Consider the following 26427-nt stretch of genomic DNA (forward strand, 5'->3'; position numbering starts at 1 on the left):
CTGTGACATTTCCCTTCCTAGATCTTGTTTGCCATCCACAGTTGTTTAGAAATTTTGTGTCCATGCAAGACAATGACCAGAAGGTGGAATTATTCATTGGGGAAAAACACCTGAGCTGCTTAAACACGAATCCTTTATCTGCGCCTCCGAAAGCAGGAGCTATTGAGTTCACTTGCCTCATCAATACAAGCATAAGTGCTCTTTCTGATGGACAATGCTGACTATACTTTTTTGAGTTAGTTGGTGAATTTACCTTCTGAGGTTCAAGTCATTGTGACAGTGGTTGGTGGTAATGCCACTGACTACTTTTTTCCTCCGGAAAATATGTCAATCAAAAGAACTAGGAAACATTTCTCTTTGACAGGAAGATCATACCATGAAGGGACTCATTCTCAGCATATGAATTAATCATTGATATCAATATGTTCAGGAAAATTTCTCTTTTAAAACTAAGTTTTAGATAAAGTGAATGGAATTAAATGTTAGTAATCAATTATTCAAGTAGAATAATTGTATAGAAGGAGATTCTCCGTCAAATCATAGTGGTTAGAGTAACAGGATTAGTGATAAATATATTTTCTTTTTTTAAAAAATTATTTTATTGTAAAGATGCTCTACAGAGGGGTTACAGTTACCTGAGTAAGGTAATGAGTACATTGCTTGTCGAGCATTTGTTTTTCTCCTACTCTCCCTTCCCTCCCCACCTCTGCCACTCCTCCCCCCACCACCGAAGTTGTAAAGTTCAATAAATCTATTTTTCTTTCCAAAGAATCCTGTATGTTTTACAGTGTGCAGAGCTACTGTTAAAATGAGATAGTAGGAGCCAGTCGCTGGTGGCTCACGCCTGTCATCATAGCTACTCAGGAGGCTGAGATCTGAGAATTGTAGTTCAAAGCCAGCCTGAGCAGGAAAGTCCATGAGACTCTTATCTCCAATGAACCACCAGAAAACCAGAAGTGGCGCTGTGGGTCAAGTGGTAGAACGCTTGCCTTGAGCTGAAGAGCTGAGGGACAGCACCAAGGCCCAGAGTTCAAACCCCACAACCGACAAAAAAGAAAAAAGAAAAAGAAAGGCAGCAAAGAGCTAAAATGAGAAATATGCGACTGAGAGAACACAAAGCAGGCAAGGTGTCCTAGTCAAAAGATGGCCTCCATCTGACCTCCTTCTGGTCATGGCCAGGTCCTATCTCCATAAGGAGGTGTGTCTCCTCATCCAAACCCCTGCCCCTGGCCCTTCTGAACTGCTCAGAGGCACTCCGAGACACCAAGCCTCTGCCAAAGGTTTGCCTCTAAGCTGCTCCATCTCACCACTGACTTCCTCTAGCTCCACCTAGCCTGCACCAACACAGAGCCAGTAAGGGAACCACTTTTTTTTTCCAGTTGTGGGGCTTGAACTCTGGGCCTGGGCACTGTCCCTGCTTGGGCATTTCAGCTCAACCCAGCACTCTGCCACTTGTTCCACAGCATCACTTCCAGTTTTTTGGTGGTTCATTGGAGATAAGAGTCTCACAGACTTTCCTGCCTGGGTTGGCTCTGAACCACGATCCTCAGATCTCAGCTTCCTGAATAGCTAGGATGATAGGTGTGAGCCACCGGTGCCCAGCAGGAACCACTTTTACATCCCAGATTCTAATCTTCACCTGCCACAAAAGCAGCTGCTCACAACACATCTTGTTTTACACACTGAGTGCCCAGCTATGCAGTGGAAGGCCCCAGTGACGGTGGCACCACACGCAGGCATGCTACGCGAAGGACATGCAAACTCAAGCTGTGGGCTACCCTGGCCCAGGGATTTTTCTAATTGGCCATAGGAGCCTGTGGTGGCCTTGGCTAAAGGGCTCCTTCCTAGTGGGCTCCACAGGCTGTTGGTACACTTGAGGCATTTTCCTCGCTGTTACTGGCAAGCAGTCAATAAAAAATGAGGCCAAAGTGAAACAATTCCTAGATTGGTGCCTAGTACAAACACAAGCATAAACATGATGAGTGAAAGAATGTTGTAATGACAAGTAGAAACCCAAAGGTCAGTATGGGGTTTAGAAGCCATAGCTGCAGACTAACAATTTACAAAGCACAGTCACTACTGTCCATTGGAAAGAGAAGCGCAGCTTGTAACACCAAGCATTTCATACACTCAGAATGGGGATGGTTAGTCTCTATGAGAAAATAGGTAACTATTCCTGAGAGCATTTGTTTTCTTTTGTTTTGCTCTAGGTTACAAATTGCATCGCTAATTTTGTTTTGCCAAATGCCTCTAAAGCACCAATTCTTTTTTCGTTGGTTGTGGGGCTTGAACTCTGGGCCTGGGCACTGTCCCTCAGCTCTTCAGCTCAAGGCAAGTGCTCTCCCACTTGAACCACAGCACCACTTCCGGTTTTCTGGTGGTTTATTGGAGATCAGAGTGTCATAGACTTTCCTGCCTGGGCTGGCTTTGAACCACAATCCTCAGATCTCAGCCTCCTGAGTAGCTAGGATGACAGACTTGGCCACCAGTGGCTGGCCAAGAGCACCAATTTCAATAGGAGACATAAATATGTAGCTGCTGGAAAGTGACTCAGCTTCCACTCACGTGTCTAAGAATGTAAAGTGATGAGATTTGCATGAGACCTAGGTTGATGGCACCTAGAGAGAAAATAGCCTCTGCATGTTGCATATCTTGGTCTGTCTAGTGAGGGAAGGAAGCCATTCTCAACTATCCTCGATTCAGGCTTCATTTCTGCAGCAATACATTAAGAACACGGCACACAACATTTTGTGTTCTATAGACTTGCTTCTGCCTAGTGTTGGGGACTGCACAGATGCATTTTGTAAGTGAGTCATGGTCCAACTATGGCTCCGGCAAGCCACAAATCCTTACCGTGGACAGGAATACTACCTAAGGCTTTAGAAACCACATGGTGAAAAAGGGATGAAGAATACCAAAGGGCCACCACCAACTTCCTGCATTCTAGATGAGCAGCACAAAGGGGCCCTAGCACTACCAGGTTACCTTGTCAGGAGGGATGGCATAGAGTTCTGGTACCAAGTGGATCCCATCCTTGCCTCTGATTAATATTCCATCAAGGGCCTCCCGGTACTCTTGGACCTAGAAAACAAGCCCACAGCCCTTGGTATGAAAGAGGTCTTGTGATGAATGCTGAAATGGCACTGAAACTTAGAAAAAATGTTAGAAGTCAGCCACAGAACAAAATAATGCACAGATATTTGGCTGGTGACATGCCAGAGGGGCTCTCCTGGACAGCACACTATAGAGTTCCTCCCTAGGCTCAGCCCTATCTGTAAAGCTTCTAGACAAAGGGACAGAGCAGTCCTTCATGCAGTAGCTGTTTGTTCCTCACAATTTCCACAGTATGTGAGTGATGTGACTCTAGCATGCCCCTGCATGAGACATCCTTTCCAATGCTGTCTTAACTTACTTAGATATTTTACTCATAATTTCCCACATATTTAAATTTTTTCTCATCAATGAGATTATAAAATCCTTGGGATGAAAGTACTATATCAGGCAGTACATCACATTTCTACAGGTAGTTTTTCAAGCCATTTATTGCTTCAGAAATATGTGCTGGTTTGGGGAATGTGCTTCAGTACTAGACCACTTGACCAGAATGTACAAAGCTCTGGATTTTATACACACACTATCTCCCTCTCAATCAATATCAATCTCTCTCTCTCTCTCTCTCTCTCTCTCTCTCTCTCTCTCTCTCTCTCTTCTCACACACACACACACACACACACACACAAAGACAAGCTGGGTGCTGGTTTCTCACACCTGTAATCCTAGCTACTCAGGTGGTTGAGATCTGAGGATCATGGTTCAAAGCCAGCCCAGGCAGGAAAGTCCGTGAGACTCGTATCTCCAATTAACCACCAGAGAACTGGAAGTGGTGCTGTGACTCAAGTGGTAGAGTGCCAGCCTTGAGCTGAAGAGCTGAGGGACAGTGCCCAGGCCCAGAGTTCAAGCCCTCTGACCAGAAAAAAAAATTGTTGGTGGCTTACACCTGCAATCCTAGCTACTCAGGAGGCTGAAATCTGAGGATCAAGGTTTGAAGCCAGCCCACCTGGCTAGAAAATTCATAAGGCTCTTATCTCCAATTAACCACCAAAAAACTGGAGTGGCGTTGTGGTTCAAGTGGTAGAGCACTAGCCTTGAACAAAAGAGCTCAGGGACAGTGGCCTGGCATGGAGTTCAAGCTCCATTACTGGGTGGTGCATGATCATGCATGCATGCATGCACGCGCATGCGCGCGCGCACACACACACACACACACACAGAACAAAAACAATAAAACACTAAAACTTAAAAGCTCAGCCACATCTGAGATTGCTCATGGCCCATCCTCTAAACCCATGAGCAGAAAGTCAGATATGACAGCACAGGACTGAGTTTTGCAACCCTGCCAGTGAGTTTCACAGGTGCAACACAGCTTGTTCATGCCCAGCACAAGGTCTGGTACCAAGCAGAATCCAAAGAAACAGGTCTTAAAAAGGAAACTTTTTGCCTGTTCTGGCCTAAGACTTGGTATTCTGAGGAGAAGACAACCAATATTCTATGACTCAGCCTGTAAGAAGCTCCCCCTCAGCACACGGAGGAGGGACAAGACCCCAACAAGGGCCAAGCTGAGCTCTCAGCACCAGTGGATAAGCAGGATCACCTCACTGGCTGTGTGAGTGAGACTGTTTGGAGTAGGTCCTCCGGCCCCATGGAATGATTCTAGATGACACTGCAAGAGGCAGACAAACAGTCCCTACTGGCCCTGCTCAAATTGTAGTGTCACGGGCAAATAAAAGAGTTACTGCTTTAATTGACTAAATTTTGGGAAAAGTTTTCAAGTGGCAACAAATAACACAGTCATCTAAATTCTTGCCTAACCTTGTGTATTAATAATAATCAGCACACCAGTGGGGTAACAAATATCCTTATCAGTACAACATCCAAGGTTTTCTTACCTGAACAATGTCACCATTAAACACTCCATCTAGGATGAAATAAGTCCAGAACACAGGCCACTCACATTCGATGTTTTCAAAGAGCTTGAGTTCGGCAGGGTCATAATGTAACCTGTTTGGGTCCTGGAATAATATACATAAAACCTTTTCTAACGTGATATCTGATTAAATACATAATATCATTAGACCTTACTAGGTTTCCCTTGTTTGTCAGATTTAATGTGGCTTTGAGGTTGATATGAATAAGAGTCTACTGTAATGGGGAGAAGCTACTCTTAACAGTTTTCCATGATAAAAAATTTAGTAAATCAGATGTACAAGACAATATGTTGAAAACGAACTTTACAACTGGGGGGGGGGAAGGAGGAGTTGGAGAGGTGGGGAGGGAAGGGAAGGGAGGAGAAAAACAAAGGAGGAGGTATCAATGCTCAATAGGAAATGTACTCATGACCTTACTCATGTAACTATCACCCCTGTGTACAGTATTTTTACAATAACACACACACACACACATATATAAAGAAATACACACAAGACTCCTTGGTAGTCTTGGTAGGAACCTTGTTTTTACTGCCAAGGGCCATTTAGATATTTATAACATCATTCATTCATAGGCTCAGACTATTGCATTGTGCTTTCAAAAAACCAGCATTTGTTAGATTTTAAGTTCCATATGCTTGTGCGTCATAGGGCACACTGGCCAGGCATCCTCACCCTTGATAAAGCATCCTATTTCTTAATTTTCCTATTACAGTGCCTAGCCAATGATCTGTTTTATTCATGTCATTATACTAGTCACCAAAGCAAAGAATCCTAAGAGATGGTCACAGGTGATCTTTTTTTATTTTTATTTTTGTCGGTCGTGGGGCTTGAACTCTGGGTCTGGATACTGTCCCTGCACTCTTCAGCTCAAGGTGAGCACCCTACTGCTTGAACCACTTCTGGTTTTCTGGTGATTAACTGGAGATAAGAGTCTAACAGACTTTTCTGCTGGGATGGGCTTTGAACCGTGATCCTCAGATCTCAGCATCCTGAGTAGCTAGGATGACAGGCGTGAACCACCAGTGCCCGGCTACAGGTGGTCTTTTAAAAAATATGTAAGCCACCAAATTGTCCTAATCAGAAACTGACTTTATACTATTGCCTTACTGTCTGATGACCTACTATACTATTCTACTGCCTAATTCCAGGCTTTTTGACTTTGAAATTAGTACTGTCCTTCCAAAATTCCAACATATAATTATAGTTAATAAAAGGAGTACACAATTGCAACTTAGATATGGAGACAGTAAGAAAGCATAAGTAACAATTTTGAAATACAACCTCTCTTGGAGTTTTGTAACCATCTCGAAGGAAGCGACAGCATCCATAACGCCCCTAGTAAAGCAAGGAAGTACATTTGATGAGAGCAGAAGAGTTACTTTGTCTTTTTTCTTTTATTAAGGTCAGTCCTTCTCAAGATGCATTGTAATCATAAAATGATATGCTGAATTGAAACCCCTTTGTAAACTAAAGATAATAAGCTTACTGAAAACATTAAAAAGTCAGCCTGTCACCTTTGTTCCCATGAATCATTTAGTAATGAAATGTGTATCGAGTATTGTTTGCTCTTAATAGACAATTATTTTTTAGGTAATAATAAGCAACGAAAATGTAGGCATGACCAGTATTTGGAAGAGAATGTCTAAACATCATTGATGGATCGGGGCAGCAAGGTAATTATTAAGAGTTCAATGAATGACTATTCTTTCATTCTGATTTGCTGTATTACACAAGCATGCAAAGGGACCCTATTTGGAGAAGCCATCAAGCCAGATCTTTGAATTCATTGGCTTCTGCCTATAAGACTGAGAAGCTCAAAGGATTCCCCCAACTCCAGTCCTTGAAGTCAGGTTGTACAGGCAGAGGAGGCTCTAATATCAGATGCCCCTATGGTATGGCGTGGAGGGAGGGCTTTCTGCATTGGTCTTTCTCAGGTTCTTGCCAAGAGAGGAAAAGCCTAACACTTGACATCTGACCCCCCTGATCCCTGGATGACAACTTGGGGTGCTGTTCTCTGGTTTCTTCAGAGTGCATGGCTGTTATGGCAGACCTGCTCTTCCACTATCTGTAAAGGACAGAGCAGCCAGGGCTGTGTAGTCTGAGGAGTCATCCTGGGGTGGCCTAGCCTACAACCCTTCATCTTGCAAGCCCATTCATTCTGTCTTCCTATGTCAGCTGCCCCTCAAAATGCCATTTTCTCCACAAATCCTGATCACTCTAACTGTCATGTTTTCCGAATAGATTGGAGATCCTAAGTTTAGCATCTTTGTCTCCATCTTTGTTTCACAATCAAGAGTAAGTAAGACAATCAAGATGCAAATTTTGGTTTAGGAAATTCACATTCTTTGATTATTTTACTGAAAGTACCAGCTGGCTAGAAAACTTATTCTTAACAGTCTCTATTTAATGTGATATGTCAGTAACTGCATCTCACTGTAGGGATTTTTAAATCTTCCCTCATCTTGTTTTCTTTTTTTTTTTTGCTCGTCCTGGGGCTTGAACTCAGGGCCTGGGCATTGTCCCTGAGCCTCTCTGTGCTCAAGGCTAGCACTCTACCACTTGAGCCACAGTGCCACTTCCAGCTTTTTCTCTTTATGTGGTACTACGGAATTGAACCCAGGGCTTCATGCATGCTAGGCAAGCACTCTACCACTAAGCCACATTCCCAGTCCTTCCCTCAACTTGAGATCACTAAGTCCCATGAAATTCGGTACAAAGTTTCAGTCTATACAGACATGATCATTTCTTTTTTTTTTTCTTTCTGGAAATGAATCCATGGCTTTCAAAAGATTCTCAAAGGAATCTGTCTTAGAAGATCATTATTGGTAAGAATTGGGGTTCAAAATGCCCTGTTGGATGAAAGTTCTCCAACTTAAGAAGAGAACCATGTCACTTAATCACTATGACACTTTTCTTGCCTGTAGACATAGCATTGGCCATTGACTCTGTAAGTTCACCTTGATAAAGCAAGCCATGACCCTGAAGCGTGAGCTGCTCCATGTCATCAGGTAAAAATGGCATTCAGCACAGAGCAGATGGTCACCAGCACGACCAATGATTACCTGGAGCTTAGAAATAATTTCATTTTTGGTCACATTCACAAGGTTCACATCTTCCACTGCAAAAGCCGGGAAAGAAATAATGGAAAGAAGTCCAGCATCAATTTCTTTAGATGTTGATGCTCTTGGCAACATGGAGAACAGGATAGACTGAAGGAGAAACCAAGAGGAGGGTTAGTCTACAGAAGTAGTAATTGTTAAGTGTGCTACTAGGAGCCAACACCTAAGCCCCAAGAAAACATTTATCTGAGTTTACCAATTTGGAGTAAAGGTTTGTCTACCACCATGGCACCTGGTGTCCAACTTTACTTATCTGGTCAGTGCCTCCTGTTCATTGTGAATGGAGAGGAGGTTGGATAGAACATGCATTATTTTGGAGCCTATGCTGAGAACTGCTGGTCTCTTCCACATTCTCTATTGAGTTGAATGGATCGATAGGACATATTGGAAAGGAAACGACAGAACTATCTGTTGTTTTTGTTGTCTGTGAAGATACAAACTAAAAAAAACATGCATATAGGATCAACAAAGAGAAATGACTGCTTCTGTGAGATGAGACCAGTTCATTTGGGTGACCCAAAAATGCTTAAAGGAGTCACTTTTGGAAGACCCCCACGCATGCTTTAGCAAAATAAGGAACAACAAATTCGTTTGGCCCTAGAATCTTTCTAGGGTTATTAAAGACACTGGAGTAGGGCCTCAACTGTAAGTGGCTGGAATAGGCATTGTGAACATGGAAGGCAGCGGGAATCATAAAGAAACACTTGGGTAGGGAAAGAAGCCAATGCTGAGATCTAACATGTACAGACATGAGGCTAGATTCTGCCAAAAATAAGCTAATTAAATCTTCCATATGAGGAAGGAATTAAGGTATTAATTGTATGATTTATACACAATGACTCTGAGACTCAGACACAGAGATCTGGGCCTAAGGGGCATTTAGCCAGCAAATGACCTGACAGGGGAAGTATACAATTTTCCTTTCAATGACATGTCTATTAAGATACACACCAGCATGTCTCTCTTACATGATAAAATACCATATTCCCTATTACTGACTCTTTTTAATGAGGGAAGATACAGTGAGGTAGAAAGTGGGGTAAAGATAGGTGGCACAATTCAGATTCAGAATAAATCTATACTATTATTATTCGTGTGTGTGTGTGAAGCTAGGAATCAAACCCTGGGCCTGGCATATGCCATGGAAGCATTTGTCCACTGAGCTACACCTGAGTCCTAAAGCTTTATTTTCTATGAGGAACTGATATCTAGGCCTAGTTGAAGACATTTTGAAAAATGCAGTATCAGGGGATTTCATCATTGGGCAGAACATTGCAGATTACACTTACACAAACCTAGATGGTATAGCTTTACTATAGTTATAGCCTATATATATGTAGTCCCTTGACCACAATGCCATAGTTATACTCATTCTTCTCCAGGCTTTCCCTGACTGGAAACAAAAGCTTCCAACTATAAACTCTCCATTGACAAATTTTTATGTATGAGGCTGACTTTTGCCCTAGCACATAGTGAAGCCCCAGTAAGTGTTTGATGATGGACTAGCAATTGATGACTCACTGTTTGCTTCATGGAGTCCCCTAACATTTAACTATTCTATTCTTTTCTTTTTTGTTGGTCATGGGCCTGAACTCTGGGCCTAGGTGCTGTCCCTCAGCTCTTCAGCTCAAGGCTAACACTCTACCACTTGAGCCATAGCGCCACATCCGGCTTATCATTATGTTCTATAATCTGTACTTTAGGGAGGCTCTATTAATGTGCATCTCTCCCAGCATATCTCCCTTCTACTACCCATTCTGTTCATCAAGCCCTACCCAACTCAGATAGTGCTCGCTAATCATTCAATATGGATGTGTTATGAAATAAACTTCAGTAAACCACTTATGTGCTCAAAGGACCAGCAATAGGTTTTACCCCCAGCAAAATAAAGTTGCTTTGGTTTCTGACTTTCTATATAGGGCCACACTGTATCTTTTGTCTGAATAGTACTTTCTGGGTACAAGGTACTTGGATAAATTGTCTGGGTTCATCCGCTCCAGCCTAACAACTATCTTGTAAGGCAGCAGACCAATGTGCCCCTTTGTTGATACGAAATCTGGAGCTCAAAGAAGTCAGTCTGCTAGGAAGGTAGGGATTCCAAACTAGAGCCCGGGCCTTTCCTCTGGGATTCTTCTTCTCTACTGTCTGGAACTCAAGGGGCTGACCTGTTACCTGGCAGTGCTCGACTTCATCAGGTAGCACGTGGATCACTGACTTGCGTCCACCATGGGCTCCAAAAAGATCCAGCTCATCAATTGCTTCAAGTGCTGCCTAGAAACACATACAAATTCTTCTTCTTCTTCTTTCTAATAAACATATACTCCAGTACCAAAAAAAAAATACTAACAAGTACATAGCATCGTGTATGTGTGGCACTAAATTCATGGCTGGCTTTTCTTTTACCTGCTTTACTGGTTAGCCTCTATCATGAGTTCATTTGACACATCAGAAATGAAATTCTTTAACCCAAAGTACATTTTCTAACAGTTTCCTTAAAGATTATATTGTTGCCAAGATGCACTGTGCTTGTAAATTGACATACTAATTTGCAACCCTTTGGAAAAAAGAAAAACAAAAAGAAGACAAAAATAAAAAATTCTGGCTCTGGAGCCTTGGTTCTGTTGGCAGGCTGATATGGCCCCAACCAGGTGTGCACTGCTTTGAGAGGAGTTTCTTGCTGGGCACAAGTCGTTCATACTTGTTCATCCTAGCTACTCAGGAGGCTGAAATCCAGAAGACCATGGTTCCAAGCCAGCCCAAATAGAAAATTCTGTAAGACTACATCTCCAAAATAGCCAGCAAAAGGCTCGGCTATAAGCATGACTCAAGTAGTAAAAGGCAAGCTGAACAAGGGCCAGGCTCTAAGTTCGAATTCTTCCCTCCGCTCTTGCATTGGATTTATTTTGTTTTATGAGATTCAAGTCTCATTATGTTGCTCATGTCAACCCTGAAATCCTAGGTTCAATTGCTTTTTCTGCCTCAGTCTCCTAAAGAGCTGAGATTAGAAGCTCAGGATAGCATACTAAGTTGGAAATCTATATTGCATTGAGTTGGAATACCTTTAAGGAAAGTTCCCAGTGTCCTGACATTCCCTTTCTCCATTCAATATGTTTCTTTTTTTTTTTCTTTTCCTTTTTTTGTGTCACTCGTGGGGCTTGAACTCTGGTCCTAGACACTGTCCCTCAGCACTTCAGCTCAAGGCAAGCACTCTGCCACTTGAGCCATAGCACCACTTCTGGTTTTCAGGTGGTTCATTGGAGATAAGTCTCACGGACTTTCCTGCCTGGGCTGGCTTTGAACTGCGATGCTCGGATCTCAGACTCCTGAGTAGCTAGGATGACAGGCATGAGCCACCAGCACCCGGCTCTTCAATATATTTCTAATTTACCAGCTTTGCTGGTTATTACTTGTTCAGCCTCATAGAGCTGAATATGTGAACTCAATTTACAAAGTGTTCATATTCTTCAGCCTTCTCTATGACCCAGAAAGGAAAGGAAGCCAAATACAAGCCTGCAGCTTCTTAACAGAAAGAGCTCCATTAGCCTGATGGGTGATCACAATGGATAGCCAGAAGACAGTACACCTTTTCTGTTACACACACATTTCAGTATAGGAATCCCATTTTCTTGATCTAGGATTTCCCTTCTCTGGTATACAAGTGCCATGTGAATTTCTCATACTTACTGACTTGTGAGAAATGTGCTAATCATATGAAATCCATGCCTAATGACCAGAACCTAACTAAAGCAGTAAACACATACAGAAGGGAAAACAAACTGAACTGTCACCTTGGCCATTCCCACAGAGCTTGCATTCAATTCTGGAATGCCCTGGTTCGTCTTATCTCCACGCTCCCACATTCCATAATCCTGGGAGAGAAAAAGGTAAATTTTAGAGGGTGAGAAAGAGGTATATGAGAAGGCTGTGGAAAAATGATTTCCGTATGTTATTGTTAGGGCTAGGAGCCAACTCCATGGCTTCGCACACTCCCATTCTGGTCTTCCTTACTATCAGTTCATGTGACCTCTGCGAAGAATTTTAGAAGAAAACACTCAAGTGGAACAAATGTGCATGCAAAACCACTCTCAGATTTCTTATTTCTAAAAACGTATTAATTTGTAGGAAACCTTTGATTTGTGGTAAATAAGCTACCTGTCTATAATCAAATAAAGAGCGTCCCTCTCTGTAGCCAGTGCCTTTGAGCTTAAATTGTAAGATAGAATTAAGGAACTTTAATTTATTGAAGCCAATAAACCCATCTAAAATATTTAACAGTATCTCTGAATGCAAATACTTAGCTAGTAACTGGATTCAAAGTCAAAAGTGAGGCACAGAAAAATGAATTATGAATTAGTTTGGAATGCTCTGTTACACAGAGGACTCTAGGCATGTGTATATAACTTGGTGAATCATTTAACAATCCAAGTAATGCTGGACACTGGTGGCTCATGCCTGTAATCCTAGCTACTCAAGAGGCTGAGATATGATATGATATGGAGCCAGCCTGGATAGGAAAGTCTGTGAGACTCTTATCTCCAATTAACTACCAGAAAACTGGAAGTGGTGCTGTGGCTCAAAGTGGTAGAACACTAGCCTTGAGCTGAAGAGCTCAGGGACAGTACAGTGCCCACCCCTGAGTTCAAGATGCATGATGGTCAAAAATAAGTCTAGCTACATGCTGTTTCAAAATTCTATGTGTACTCTTAAAAGATTGCAATCCAAAAGAAGATCAATGTCAAAATGGTAGTCTAGTTTATGTTCCAGTCTCCAAATATTTGAAAATCTGAACCCTGAAACTTAGACAGAAAATAGCCATTTTGGACCTCGTCCTGTGGGTAGTACTTGTAGCCTAAGGCAGGTAAAGTCTTTCCTGTAGCCCTCTTCCCTTCTTTTGATTCAATCTGTCTATATTCCAAGCCTATAGCTACATGACTCATCATCAAAAACTGATCAACTCACTTTCTCGGTTCAGAGTCTAAAGTGACACACTTTTTTTTTTTGGCAATCCTGGGGCTTGAACTCAGGGCCTGGGCACTGTCCCTGAGCCTCTCTGTGCTCAAGGCTAGCACTCTACCACTTAAGCCACAGCACCATTTCCGGCCTTTTCTGTTTATGTAGTACTGAGGAATCGAACCCAGAACTTCATGCATGCTAGGCAAGCACTCTACCACTAAGCCACATTCTGAGCCCAAGTGACACACTTTTTAACCTAGTAGACATTTCTTTCTGCATGGCCATATCCCCTACAAATTTGTCCTTCAACCCTTATATGCTCATAAACTAAACTTTTTTTGGGGGGGTGGTGGTAACAGGGCTTTGTTCTTACCTGGTTTGTTTGTTCATCTGGCACTCTACCACTGGAAACATGCCTCCAGCCTGGGATTTTTGCTAGCTATTTTGGAGATAGAGTCTTAGACTTTTCTGTCAAGTCTGGCTTCAAATCATAATCCTCTGGGTCTAGCCTTCTGAGGCTATAAGCCACCAGGCCACTGAATTTCCTTTCTGCTATTTTCTAATGTCATCTCTGATCATAAGTCTGCTCCTTTTCTGTCCCAAGTGCCCCTACCTATCCCAAGCACACCACTTGTCCTCAGAATCTATCCCTGCCACTGTAACAGTTGATGCTACATGATACACCTGAACCTAAACATCCTTTCTCCCCCCTTTTCCTTATCTAAACCCTACTTATTCTCCAAGGTCCAACTAAAGGCTCTTTCTAGATACAATGGTTTCTCAAGTTTCCTTAAACCAAGGTTTGTCAACTTTGGCACTACAAACATTTCCAGTCAGATAAAACTCTTTCCCTAGCATTGGCTTACTAGGTGTCATTAGCATCCTCTTCCCTCAATGTGACTACTGAAACAGTTCCCAGACACTGCCAAATGTCCACTTGGAGAGAAGGATTACCCTTGGATGAGAATCATTGTTTCAGATGTGTGGGTCACAAAATGATTGCCCTTGGATCAAATCTTGCCACCTATTTTTTTTTTGTGGTTGCTATTTTTTTTTATGTGAAAAAACTGTACAGAGGGGTTACAATTACATGGGCAAGATAATGAGTACATTTCTTATCAAGCATTGTAGCCTCCTCCTTTGTTTCCCCTTCCCATCCCTTCCCATCCTACCCCCCTCCCCCCCCTGCCCCCCCGCACCAAAGTTGTAAAGTTCGTTTATGACATGACAACTTGTACTTCTCATTGTTGCAACGGGTCCACCTGTATCCTTATTTAAACGACTTGTTTTTCCCCTTCCCCTCCACAAATTATACCGACATCAAATACAGTGAAAGCAAGGGTTATACTGTGGGGGAGGGACATACAAAACAACAAAGAAATAATCTTATAAATGCATTAGAAACAATCGCATGAAAGAAAAAAAAACATTTAAATACATATATCTTAGGGTTCATTTTCCTAACATCAGCTTATCTGACCTTTTCTGCTTGACTCATACATATACTAACTATTGCAAATAAGGGAAACCATGGGACCTATGTTTCTTTGGGCTTGGCTCTTGCCACCTATTTTTATAAAGTCTAGTTGAAAGAGCCACAGTCATTTGTGGAAATACTTTCTATGTACAATTTTCCTGTCGCAGAGGGACAGTAGCTGCAATGGAGACCATGGCTTTTGCAGAGAAAATATTTACTGTCTGGCCTTTTGTACAGAAAGTGTGCTGACCTTTCTTTAGGGTGCAGTGACTTCTTTCTTTTTTTTGGTCAGTTGTGGGGCTTGAACTCTGGGCCTCGGTGATGTCCCTCGGCTCTTCAGGTGAGCACTCTACCACTTGAGCCACAGCACTACTTCCAGCTTTTTCTGCTTATGTGGTGCTAAGGAATCGAACCCGGGTCTCATGCATGCAAGGCAAGCACTCTACCACTGAGCCACCTTCCCAGACCCGACATTTCTTTTTTACACCAACCACTGCCCTTTGCTTACTTCCCTCACAGTCAGCTTTGCAGTTCAGTTGTCTATAGTTACTCCAGGCTCTACTTCTAAGCTAGGCATGTCTTCTTCCATGTGCTTATACCATGGCTAAGGTCTCTCTACCTGTAGGGTCATTATGGTCCTCTCCATGGCTCTCCAGCTCCCAACCAGGCACCAATTCTCCCACCTCTGCAGACACATCCCATGGAACATTTTAGGGTCTTATTTAAGGTAAGCAGAAGACAGACACTGGTGCACTCCAAAACATAAATCTGTATCCCAGGACAAGAAAAATGTGCACTTTGTATGGGTAGTGACACAATGTTAGAGCTCTGGTCTTTGAAATCTTCTGTTCAGTCCCAAAGGAATTGGATTTAAAAGAACAATATGGTTTTTCTTCTTTTCTTTCTTTCTTTTTTTTTTTTTTTTGGAGAACCGGCACATCCATAAAAGACAAAAGTACTGATACTTACAGCGACTTTATATGCAGCTTCTATATAAAAGACAAGATTCTGTATGAAGGCCACCTCATCAAGGGTGAAAATAATACGTAAGCCTAGTAAAGAAAAATAAAGTTAGCTTTTAAAGGGACCTGTCCATTATACATGACACACATCACACTACGAAACCAATCCTTCTACCCTCATTTTCATTTTTCTTACAAGGGCATCAAATATTAAGGCTGAAGTACATCAAAGAGTTGATGCATGATCGCAGAAAGAGGGTGGAAGGCTGGCTATCTTAGCTACTTTGCCAGTTATCCATCAGATAAGAATTAATATGTAGAATGTACAAAAAGCTCCAAACAAAAGACCAAAAGAAAACAATCCAATGAATGTAAGGTCCACCCCAGGAAGGCGGGGTACAATCCTTCCTCCTCTTGGCTAAGTTTCTACCCAGTACTGTGTCACCTAGGTAACTGGTACACCTGGAAGCATGGGAGGTTACATCCATATTCAGCAGATTACAGCCCCCTTTGGTAAGTCCAGGCCTAGGGTGGCTGACCCCTTCAGCCGTGTGTGTCTCCACCACACACAGTAGCAGGGGGCAGGCAGGCAGTTCGGAAACAAAACTTCTCTTTCTGTCTGAATACCACGTGGTATTCTCATTCATCAGCAATTTACCTGACAAATCATAAATGGGCAAATGAACAGTTTTCAACAGAAGTATAGTCAGGTGTTGGTGGCTCATATCTATAATCCTAGCTACTCAGGAGGCTGAGATATGAGGATCATGATTTGAAGCCAGTCTGTGAGAGTCTTATCTCCAAGCAACCACCAACAGGCCAAAAGTGAAGCTATGGCTCAAGTGGTAGAGAATCAGCCTTGAGCAAAAAAGTTCAGGGATAGCGCCCAGGCCCTGAGTTCAAGTCCCAGGACACACACACACACACACACACACACACACACACACACACACACACACACACACACACACAAAGTACAAGCTGCCAGGCACCAGTGGCTTGTGCTTATAATCTTAGCTACTCAGGAGGCTAAGATCTGAGGATCACGGTTCAAAGCCAGCCTGGGCAGGAAAGTCCATGAGACTCTTATCTCCAATAAACCACCAGAAAACCGAAGTGACGCTGTGGCTCAAGTGGTAGAGTGCTTGCCTTGAGCTGAAGAGCTGAGGGATAGCGCCCAGGCCCAGAGTTCAAGCCCCACAACTGACAAAAAAAAAATTCCCAGTCTTGAGTACTTTGTTATAGTCACACAATTGGACCAAGACACTACCCTCTTCTCCATTCCTTTTGTAAATTATCATTCCATGTGTCATGGGCTCAAATGGCCTTGACTTACCTGAGGCAGTCATTTGGGCCAAGAATAAGAGGAAGAGCGAGGTGGCATCCACCTGGAGGTGGCCCCATTGGTCATCGCCCACCACAGTGCTACAGGTAGCAGTGTTATACTTGGCATGCAGGCTGTCTTTGGTACTCTGTGTGTGCTTGAACTTCTCCACTTTGTCCACCTGAGGAAAGAAGCAAGCTGATTCCACATAGCTACATAGGCTCATGGGTGGCTTGAGATCACATGGAAGGACCGTGTAGACTTCTTACCTGCTACCTCTCAGAGCCAGAGCCAGACTGCTAGTGAGCAGTTGATGTGGGGACTATGTTAGGGATTCTTCCCACACATTCACTAGAAATGCCTCAGCCCAGAGATAGGGTGGGAAAGTTGGGGGGGGCACGGGGAGTAGTTATCAAAAGTCAGGCCAGAACTTAAGCTAAGACTAAGGAAGGTACTTAAGGAGAGAGGGAGGGATAAAAGTGAGAATAACAAATTAAATTTCAACTGTTTTCCTAATGTTGAAAGAGAAGCACATTATGCCTTCGTATTTGATGACTGAAGACAGGGGCTGTATCGCATACCACTTGGGATTCATGCAGATGCTAGGATGGGTTCTGTGTTCAGCATGCGCTCAACGTATTATTTTATTTCCTCCCGACTGAAAACATCAGTAAACGGTAAGACTAAATTTTTGAAACTCAAACACGTAGCCCCAAATGAAGATATCTCCTTTTCTAAGCTTGGCAGAATTTTAAAAAATCACATGATTTTCACACATGCAACTCTTCAAAAGAGAGTCTTAGGAATCGTGATCTTAAAGATGATGGATTCTACAGAATAATAAAGTTGACGCTAAGTTTAAAAAGAGAAAGTAAGCAGAATATATTTAATTTCTCTTTCTGGAGAAGAAATCTTCAAAACATGCTAAGCATATTAATTATTACCAAGAAGGCATAAAATGTCCCAGGCACTTCCCACCTACCTGTCTCATCATGCATTGGAGAAGACCTCGCATTAGCTTCACCACGTTCTGTGGAAAGAAAGCTCCATTTGTAACAAAGGCCAGGCTCCTTGCTCCCACAAAACCATCTGCTAACCCCCAAATGGGTAGTAGACCAGTACCGTCCAGCATCTTCCCTGATAAAGTGGATCCTAAGCGTACATGAGTATCATGATTGTTCAGAGTATCGATTCTTCTCCAGTCCATCACAGAGAAAGAAAAGGCTGGACACAGCAATTTCTTTCAAATTACAAGGTGGGACTGGATGGCATATTTTGTCCTTTAAAATTCAATTATTCAACAGCCATTTTTGCAACACAATTTTTATAAGCCTAGTAACTCTGCAAGTTTACATCATGGAGTTTAGTAATTAATTTTTGCTATAGTAAGGATGAATTAAATCTACTACACCCATTCAGAAGAAATGATATTTTTTCTAAGAGACATTTTTTAACTGTATTTTTTTGTCTTTTCTTTTTTGGTACTGGAGATCGAACCCAGGATGTTGTACTTGCTAGGCAAGCGCTTTGCCACTGAGCTACATCTCACCCCTCTAAGAGACATTTGTGATACCCTCACTGGACTATTGAGCCAAGTTCTTAGAAAAAGCCAGTGGTGGGGCTGGGAAAGTGGCTCAGTGGTAGAGTGCTTGCCTTGCATGCATGAGGCCTTGGGTTCGATTCCTCAGCACCACAGAAGCAGAAAAAGCGGGAAGTGGTGTTATGGCTCAAGTGGTAGAGCGCTAGCCTTGAGCTGAAGAGCTGAAGGACAGTGCCCAGGCCCAGAGTTCAGGTCCCACGACCAACCAACAAACAAACAAACCAGAAGGCAAGTGGTAGTGGATGTTGCTGGCTCATGCCTGTAATCCTAGCTACTGAAGCTGAGATCTGGGGATCATGGTTCGAAGCCAGCCTGGGCAGGAAAGCCTATGAGATTCTAATCTCCTAACTACCAAAAAGCCAGAAATGGAGCTGTGGCTCAATGATGGAGCACTAGCCTAGAGTAAAAAAGTTCAGTGACAATGCCCAGACTCTAGTTCAAGCCTCAGGACCAATACTGTAATACACTACAACCAATTACTATTATTCTCATTGATACAAATAATAATAATAACACTACATTGGTCATTAGACACTATATCCAGGCATTCCTTGGATTATCGTGAATTCTTGCACCAGTTGCAGATGGTATTTTTACCCCACTATAGACAAGGAACTTGGGGTTGTGTGTGGTAAATTCTCCCAACTGGCAAGGAATGAGACAAGGTTAGAATCTAGTCAATCAGACACCAGAGTTTGAGTTCTTAGCCAGTATATTAGTTTGCCTACCATTTTCCTCCATAATTCAGGTCCGTTTAAAAACGGGCCTTTATACTACCGATCAAAAATACTATAGAAACAACTTCACAAATGGTGGGAAATTAGGGTGCATACTTTGGAATGTGTAGCTCTGATGTTAATTTATTTTTTGCTAGTCCTGGGGCTTTAACTCAGGGTCTGGGCACTGTCTCTGAGCTTCTTTTGCTCAAGGCTAGCACTCTATCACTTGAACCACAGAGCCACTTCTAGCTTTTTCTGTGTAGTGGTTCTGAGGAATTGAACCCAGGACTTCATGCATGCAAGGCAAGCACTCTACCACTAAGCCACATTCCCAGCCCTCTGGTGTTATTTTTTTAAACAAACACGCACATGAGGTTGTAATGATATGTATAAACATGTATATAATTGATAAGAGCACACATGAGAGAAATGAAGCTAGTTAGGTAGATGGACACTTGGAGGTTAGAAATTTGGATGCTTTTATTCACTATTTGGTATGATTTTGGATGTTATTTTTTTTGTTGGTCATGGGGCTTGAACTCTGGGCTTAAGTGTTGTTCCTGAGCTATTCAGCTCAAAGCTAGCACTCTACCACTTGAGCCATAGCACCACTTCTGGTGGTTAATTGGAGATAAAAGTCTCAAGGACTTTCCTGCCCAGGCTGGTGATCCTCAGATCTCAGCCTCCTGAGTAGCTAGGATTATAGGCATGAGCCACCGGCACCCAGTTTTATCATTGTTTTTAATGGAGGGGAAAATTCTCAAACATGTGAGACTGAGACCATCTAAATGCCTTCCAAACATATTTTATAGCAGAAATAAGAGAATAAGCTTGCATGCCGGCTTTTGTTCATACACAGCTACTCGTGGGAGTTCCAGTTTACAGAGAAGAGAAAACATGCGAAACAGCCAGGATCCAGCCGTCAGACGTCATTACCTGTTCCAACTCGTAGGCCTTGGCTTTGTCCTCATCACGGTCAGCATTCTTGCGGTAGGCCATTCCTAGACCCCATACAGCCAGGATACTGTAAATGTTGTCTCGCACCCAGGCATCCTTTTGGTCATGGCTGGCTGATAACAGCCCTGTGATGGGATTCTGGTAGGAATGAGACAAAATGGAATGGCATTGGCCTTCACAAAGCTTCTGGGCAACAGATGCTTATCTAAAACATCAGACTAGGACAGGAGCTGAGAGACCAGTTTCTCTCCTTGTTTTTCCGCCACTAACAGTGTGACTTTGGGTGGGAAACCACATCACGTCTTTGTACCTCAACTTCTTCATCTGTATAACTAGGAGATGAGACTAGAAAAGGAATCTTCTAACTCCTAGGTTATTCTTTTTCACTTTCCAACCAAAGCACACAGTTGTGAACAAAACAGAAATAGCAAACAGAAAACACCTGCAAAGCTCTACAAGTGTGCATATTGCAGGCAGCAGGTCTTTTCTAGCCAGCATGTTTTCATATTGGTTGCTAATCTCTGGCGTAAGAGAAATGGATTAAGGGCCATTAGTCTATTCTTCAGCTCTGTGTGCCTAGGGAAGCCATCTTGCCTATCTGGACCTTGGTCTCATCTGCAATTCAAGTCTTTCATATATCTGAACAGCCAGTACTACACAGGGGGCCATTTGGAAGTCGTATTTCATGAGATATCTCTGGGATTTATTGATTGATTGATTGATTGATTGTTGGTCATGGGGCCTGAACTCTGGGCCTGGGCGCTGTCCCTCAGCTCTTTAGCTCAAGGCTAGCGCTCTACCACTTGAGCCACAGCACCACTTCCGGCTTTTTTTCTTTTTGCTTATATGGTGCTGAGGAATCGAACCCAGGGCCTCAGGCATGCAAGGCAAGCGCTCTACTACTGAGCCACCTTCCCAGCCCCATGAGATTCTTTATCTCCAAGAAACTACCAAAACTCTGGAAGCAGAGTTGTGGCTCAAGTGGTAGAGTGCTAACCTTGAACAAAAAGCTCAGGGACAGCGCCCTTAATAGCGCCCTGAGTTCAAGTCCCAGGACAGACAGACAGACAGACAGACACACACACACACACACATACACACACCCTGACCACAGGCTGGCAAATATCATGCCTGGGCTCTTCTTTCAGTTCTAATAAAGATGACCCAGGAGTTTTGTCGGTGTGCTCTTCCCCTGACTGGAGTCAGACTATCTGCATTGCCTGTACTAACCCTGAGGGCTCCATCTCTTTAGAGACCTAGGGCCTTTGGTGGAGAATGGAAGGGGGAACAAAATCCTGCATATCTGATGTCATTCTGCAAGGCAAGCGCTCTACCACTGAGCCACCTTCTCAGCCCCTCTGATGTCATTCTGTACACTAAACAGGAGCACAGACAAGCAGACCAAAGGGAAAAAGTGGGTAGAATTTTTCAGGCCAAGACTACGGTTTCAGATATAACCATTGTAACCATTTACTGTTTCTCAATCTTAAAAAAAAAAAATGAATGAAAGCTAGGTGGCTTGTGCCTGTCATCCTAGCTACTCAGGAAGCTGAGATCTGAGGATCATGGTTCAAAGCCAGCCTGAGCAGAAAAGCCTGTGAGACTCTTATCTTCAATCAACCACCAGAAAACCAGAAGTGGCGCTGTGGCTCAAGTGGTAGAGCACTCGCCTTGAGCTGAAGAGCTGAGGGACAGACAGAGCCCAGGCCCAGAGTTCAAACCCCATGACCAACAACAAGAGAGAAAGAGCGAGAGAGAGCGAGAGAGAACTGGGTTTCTAAAGTTAATACTTTATTTCACCATCTTCCATAGACGTGCAGATAGGTGTTTATGGGGCATCTTTCAATATCAGTTGGTACAATCTCTGAACTGTATCTGATTCAATTTTTCTAAAATGTTTGTTATTATAAACATGATGTATAGATGAGTTGCAGTTACGTAAGTCAGATAAAGGATACATTTCTTTTTGGACAATGTTACCCCCTTCCCTTGTTCTCTCCCAGTTTTCCCCTTCCATTCCCACCCACAAGTTCATTTTCAAAATAGAGTCCAATGAGTACCACTGCTCCATTTACTCACCCTTTGTCCCTCCACTGATTTTAAATAGACTGAAACCACATAGTGTGGCAAGATATATATAAAAGGTGACCCTACTCAGGAAGCTGAGGTCTGAGGATCATGGTTCAAAGCCAGCCCAGGCAAGAAACTCTGTGAGACTCTTATCTCCAATAAACCACTAGAAAACCAGAAGTGGTGCTGTGGCTCAAGTGGTAGAGTGCATGCCTTGAGCTGAAGAGCTGAGGAACAGCGCCCAGGCCCAGAGTTCAAGCCCCATGACCGACCAAAAAAAAAAGGCGACCGTACTGAAGAGTACCCAGAGAAGATGACAAGACTACAATAGTGAAGAGCAGTGGTCTGGGGCATGGTGAGTACAGGGTAGGCTTAGATGAGGAGGTATGCAATTCTGTACTTACAGTTAAGTTCCCCTAGCAAATGTGTGCCTGAAATATTCTAGTTAGCTAGAGAAAAAGAAGGCAAATATAAGGGCTTCTTACTACCTACCCCCAAAATAAATACAACAAAAGGCTCAGACAACTTTTTTTAATCATTAAAATGTTGGGGAGGAAAGTCCACCTTGCAGATTTGCTTCAATGAGAGGACAGTTCTTTTGCTCCTAATAGAAGGTAAGCCTGAACCAAGATCATTAGAATGTTCCAGGAACTGCAGAAAGATTTTGTGTGTGTGTGTGTGTGTGTTTTAAATTTTGTTTTTCAGACCGGATCTCAGATCTAGCCCAGGCTGGTTGTGAATTTACTATCTTGCTGCCTCTGCTCCCCAACTACTGAGACTCCAGGTGTGTGCCACCGTGCCTGGCTTGTTCAGGAAGTATTTTATCAACAAGGATTAACGGATATCTTTCATGTGCCTAGAACACTGCTTGACACTGCTTGATGCAAAGGAAGGAAATTGATGAGGTCCCTGTACTCAAGATCTCACTGCATCAATGGGAAGATATAATAATGTTCAAAGGCCAGAGCTGGTGGCTCACACCAGTAATCCTAGCTACTCAGGAGGCTGAGATCTAAGGATCGTGGTTCAAAACCAACCTGGGCAGGAAAGTCCATGAGACTCTTATCTCCAATAAACCACTAGAAAGCCAGAAGTGGTGCTGTGGCTCAAGTAGGAGAGCGCTTGCCTTGAGCTGAAGAGCTGAGGGACAGTGCCTAGGCCCAGAGTTCAAGCCCCACGACCGACAAAAAAAAAAAAAAGAATAAAGGTCAAAGGCCTGAATGCATTAGCTGTATTGGGCCTTTCAGGAAAAGGAGTACATTGGGATAAAGTAGTCATAGGAGAACCACTAAATACTACCATGTGGCCTATATCAAAGTCACAATAATACGAAGAGCACCAAATATTTATTGATTGTCCATGAGGCAACATATTGGAGACTCAATGGAAGTATTTTTTATCCCCTTTCACAGATGAAGGCATGGACTCAGAAAAGATGAATAAAGGTTACATATGTTGTTTGAGGTAGAGTTGGGGATTCAAATCCACATATAACATAAGAAGCAAGCTTTACTAGTTCTCACAGCCCCTTCCACCATAGTAATGAGGAGAAAAGCTTTCAACATGGATTAAAAAAAACTTTATAAATGTAATTGTAAGACATTCCAAAGATTAAAAACAATCTCCTTTTATCTGCCTATTCTATATTCAGCTCTCAATTTGAATATCATTTCTTGAGGACCTTTCTACTCCACAAACTGGGTTAGGGATTCTTCCTTCCCCAAAGCTAACATAAAGGCTACAAACCCCAGTGTGCAATCTCAAAAATGAATAAGCTCTGGAAATATAAAATGTTTCCCTAAGTTTGTAGCAAGCTAGTTTGGTAGTAGATAACCTGAACTAATGTGAAAATAATTTTAGTGTTGATCTTTCTCAGTGTGAATAGTCACAATACTCATATTCTGATGTAAGGGTGCTGCCAAACTCTGATATAGTTATCATATATGTCATATATATACATATTATACATATATATATATAGCATATGCACATTAGTTCCTAAAATTCAGACATTTTTAACTTGTAAAGCACATCTGAACTGAAGAATTTCAGATTGGGGACTTGGGACCTATACATTATGCATAATTTCCACAGCATTATTATTTATTTATTATCTATTTTTTAGTACTGGGGGGTCCAGCCCAGTGAATTAAGAAAGTACTCTACCACTGAGTCACACATACTCCTACCATTTCTTTCCTGTAAGCACATCACTTTGTACAGTGCTGTGTATATAACAGGTATACAATGAATGTTTCTTGAATGAGGAACCAAAGGCTGGAAATTAGATAAGAAGGAAAAATGATCAGTGGCTTAAGAGAGTCACTATGGTTCCCCAACTTTCAGGCCTAGGCCTCTAACTACCAAATGCCACTTCCTTCTTTGACTTTGAAGGCCCTAAAAATAGTTACTGTTGAGTGAAGACAAGCAATATAGTAATAGCTATTGCTTGTCTTCACTAGGAATAAAAATAGTTCAGTGGTCTTACACTAAGGACCCATATATAACTTTAGTCCAAGAATACAAAGCACAGCAGGCATATTTATACTTCAGATCATCAGAGCAGTTTCATAGGATCCCTGGAACTTGGGAGAAGATTTGTCTTTAGATTTGACCAGGTTACTACATTACTACATTCAGTGCCTTTCTGGCCCAGTAGTTTCTTTTCTTTTCTTTTTTTTCCTCTTCTTTTCTCTGTGCTGGGGAACTATTCAAGATCTCATCCATGCTAGCCAAGTGCTCTGCCACTAGTAATTTTCTTGTCCAAAAAGCAGCAACTTGAGTAGGCTCCAAGGCCCTCCCATGTGGATCATCAACAAGGTGACTTATGGGAGGGACGGCAGCAGTTGCCCACACTCCGGTCTATTCAGAGTTCACCATCCTCATTCAGTGTACTCTTTCAACCTACACAAACCTCCTCTCTCACCCAAAAGGGGCAGTAAACACGGAAAGACCTTTGTGTCCAGAACACACGGTGGGGGTGGGGGTCATTTTATTTTCCATCATAAACAAGACTCGAAGAATTCTGTGAAGTGCAGCCTCAGGCCCTGCTTAGTCTCTGATTGGAGAGATTAAAGAATGAAGTGATAATCACTAGGTAGCAAGGACTAGGAGACCTCTTAACTGCAAGCATGTCAAGTCACAAGAGGGGACCGAGGCCTGGGAGGAGTGAGTGACACAAGAGGTAGCTCCAGGCGTTGCGGATAGAGGAAGGGGTGGGGGATGGTGTGGAGGGAAGTGCTCCTTACCTGGTAACACAGGATGGTTTGCTGCACCAGCCTTGCGTACCCGTCCAATCGGACCCCAGAATTGCTCCTGCTCCTCATCTCCTAGACACTCAGGGGCTGCAGCGTCCTTGATCCCAGCTTCACACAGTTCTCAGCATGGGGATGGGCGTGGCGGGAGGAGGTCCTGGGCTTTTCGAAATGCTAGAACCCAAGTACAGACTGCAAAACAAGCCAACCAGACCTTCGCAGGGCGGGGCGGCGCATGGGGGCGGGCGCTCCGGCGGCCCCGCCTTCGCCAGGCCCACCACCCAGGGTCTTGGATTCGGCGGCCGCGTGGCTCTGACGGGAACTGGGTCCTAACCAAGAGCCGCAGCGGTCAGGTCCGCAGGCGGTGGCGAGGCGGCCCTGGGGCAGGGGAAATGGGCCGCGAGCTCCCCTAGGCGACAGGCCCGCCTCCGCCCTCGGCCCCGCCTCCGCCCTCAACTCCACGGCGGGACGAAGCTCTCGGGCTGGCGGCTGGAGAGGGGGACGGGCCGAGTGCCGCGGACAGCCCGGCCCTGGGCGGGAGCCAGGCGGGGACTTTCGGTCCCCGGGCGCCGCCGCCCCATCCCGGCCCCTGCCCCTGGGAACGGAACTCCCCGTCGCGCGGCCCGAGGGGGAAGAGGGGGACCTGGCCGTGGGCGGGAGGCAAGTGGCCCCTTCAGCCCCGGCCTTCAGGCGGCCGCCAGTCCCAGGCGAGGCCGGAGAAGCGGACTCTCAGGTCTGTTCCTGCCTTCCGCTCCCCTCACCCCGGGCGGCATGGGAGTCTCTAGCTCGTGGCCTGAGGGGGAAGAAAACGGGAACAGCCCGCGGGTGGAGCCGAGAACCGGGCGCTGGGCCCGAGCCACTGGGCGTCCTCGAGCCCCTCCCGCCCAGGCCAGCCCGACTAGCAGGATTGGGCCTCCACCTCCGGCGTTTCCTGAGCCCGCCTCCCCGCTCCGCTTCCCCCGCCCCGCGGCTGCCTGGGGAAGAGCCGCGGCCCCGCCCCCGGC

General features: G+C 43.9%; 1 protein-coding gene across 2 annotated transcripts in view; it reads right to left on the reverse strand.

The window, feature by feature from the left end:
• Phka2 (phosphorylase kinase regulatory subunit alpha 2) overlaps window positions 1-25559 on the reverse strand; it is a 54683-nt gene extending 29124 nt beyond the window's left edge. For both annotated transcript variants that reach the window (XM_042670499.1, XM_042670500.1), the window contains exons 1-11: window positions 25418-25559; window positions 20079-20237; window positions 17806-17853; window positions 16836-17004; window positions 15507-15589; window positions 11896-11976; window positions 10280-10378; window positions 8051-8197; window positions 6270-6323; window positions 4947-5069; window positions 2986-3081 (exon numbers count right to left, since the gene is read on the reverse strand). In XM_042670499.1, coding sequence (XP_042526433.1) covers window positions 2986-3081; window positions 4947-5069; window positions 6270-6323; window positions 8051-8197; window positions 10280-10378; window positions 11896-11976; window positions 15507-15589; window positions 16836-17004; window positions 17806-17853; window positions 20079-20237; window positions 25418-25495 — 1137 coding nt within the window. In that variant the 5' untranslated portion in view covers window positions 25496-25559. The remainder of the gene's footprint in view (window positions 1-2985; window positions 3082-4946; window positions 5070-6269; window positions 6324-8050; window positions 8198-10279; window positions 10379-11895; window positions 11977-15506; window positions 15590-16835; window positions 17005-17805; window positions 17854-20078; window positions 20238-25417) is intronic.
• Between the last annotated feature and the right edge of the window lie 868 nt (window positions 25560-26427).

The sequence above is a fragment of the Dipodomys spectabilis genome, unplaced genomic scaffold (genome assembly GCF_019054845.1).
Source record: "Dipodomys spectabilis isolate Male_0828 unplaced genomic scaffold, ASM1905484v1 ptg000564l, whole genome shotgun sequence".
NCBI classification, from domain to species: Eukaryota; Metazoa; Chordata; class Mammalia; order Rodentia; family Heteromyidae; genus Dipodomys; species Dipodomys spectabilis.